Here is a 933-nt window from a genome sequence, read left to right on the forward strand (position 1 = left end):
AAGGACGCGTCGCTGTGTTCGAGGTTATCCGCCTCGTGGGGAGGCACCGACAGCACCGTCAGGATCAGCTCCTTCTCTCCGGCGCGGATCAGGTCCACCACCTGCTTGTGCGTTGCTCCTTCGACGTTCACGCCGTTCCTGCGAGGAGAAAGCAGGAAAGTTGTAAGCGAGGCAGAGGTGACCGCGGAGCCTTCAGCCCACGGCCGGACTGGTCTGCGTCCGCTCCTCTTGGCAATCCCTCAGCCTCGCCTGCTCAGGCTGCTCCAGCTTCACCCAGAAAGCGAAAACGCGAGGAGATCACAGAATTGAGGGGGGGAAACACTGAATCCAGACAAGCTCAAGGCACCTCTGGAGCATTCCTGACATTCTGCTCTCCCTGACAGCTCAGTCAACCACCGTGTGGCCCTTGCTTGGCCCAGAAGCTACAGACCACACTTCCGACAGCTCCGAAAGATGCGGGGCCTCGGACTTGATTTCGAATCAGAGAGAGCTCTTAGGTCCTCTCTCAAATCTAGAAAAGGACAAGCCTGTTCTGCTAAGAGCTGAATTTAGGAGCCACTCTCCACAAACTTGTCTCCGTGAACATCCGAAACATTCCCTGGATAAAGAGGAACGGGCAGAGCTTCACCACGTCCCTAGCAGCCGGCCTGCCTGCGCTCCGGCACGGAGCACCCAGAGCTCAGCAGACATGACGGGTTCCTTTGCGCCTCCGCTTCCCCCGGGACCAGTCAGGAACAAACCAACCCTGGGCTGGGACTCTGGGCTGTGACCCCAGCGGGCGCGGGGCAAGATCGGGCACCGCGTCCTCGGCACTCACCCACTGGGGCTCGCCAGATGCCACAGGGGAAGCCGCACTCCGGGAATTACAGGGGGTTACACCGAACAAAACAGCTTCAGCCTGCGGTTCCGCAAGCTCCTGCCCCAAAAATAAGA

At 59.6% G+C, this 933-nt stretch overlaps 1 protein-coding gene across 1 annotated transcript in view; it reads right to left on the reverse strand.

The window, feature by feature from the left end:
- Nucleotides 1–933, reverse strand: part of SNX27 (sorting nexin family member 27) — a gene marked incomplete at its 3' end in the record, with an annotated part of 9,956 nt that overhangs the window by 5,407 nt on the left and 3,616 nt on the right. The window contains exon 2 of the mRNA XM_009878622.1: nt 9–138. Within this exon, the coding sequence (XP_009876924.1) occupies nt 9–138 (130 nt within the window). The remainder of the gene's footprint in view (nt 1–8; nt 139–933) is intronic.

The sequence above is a fragment of the Apaloderma vittatum genome, unplaced genomic scaffold (assembly GCF_000703405.1).
Source record: "Apaloderma vittatum isolate BGI_N311 unplaced genomic scaffold, ASM70340v1 scaffold26121, whole genome shotgun sequence".
Taxonomy (NCBI): Eukaryota; Metazoa; Chordata; class Aves; order Trogoniformes; family Trogonidae; genus Apaloderma; species Apaloderma vittatum.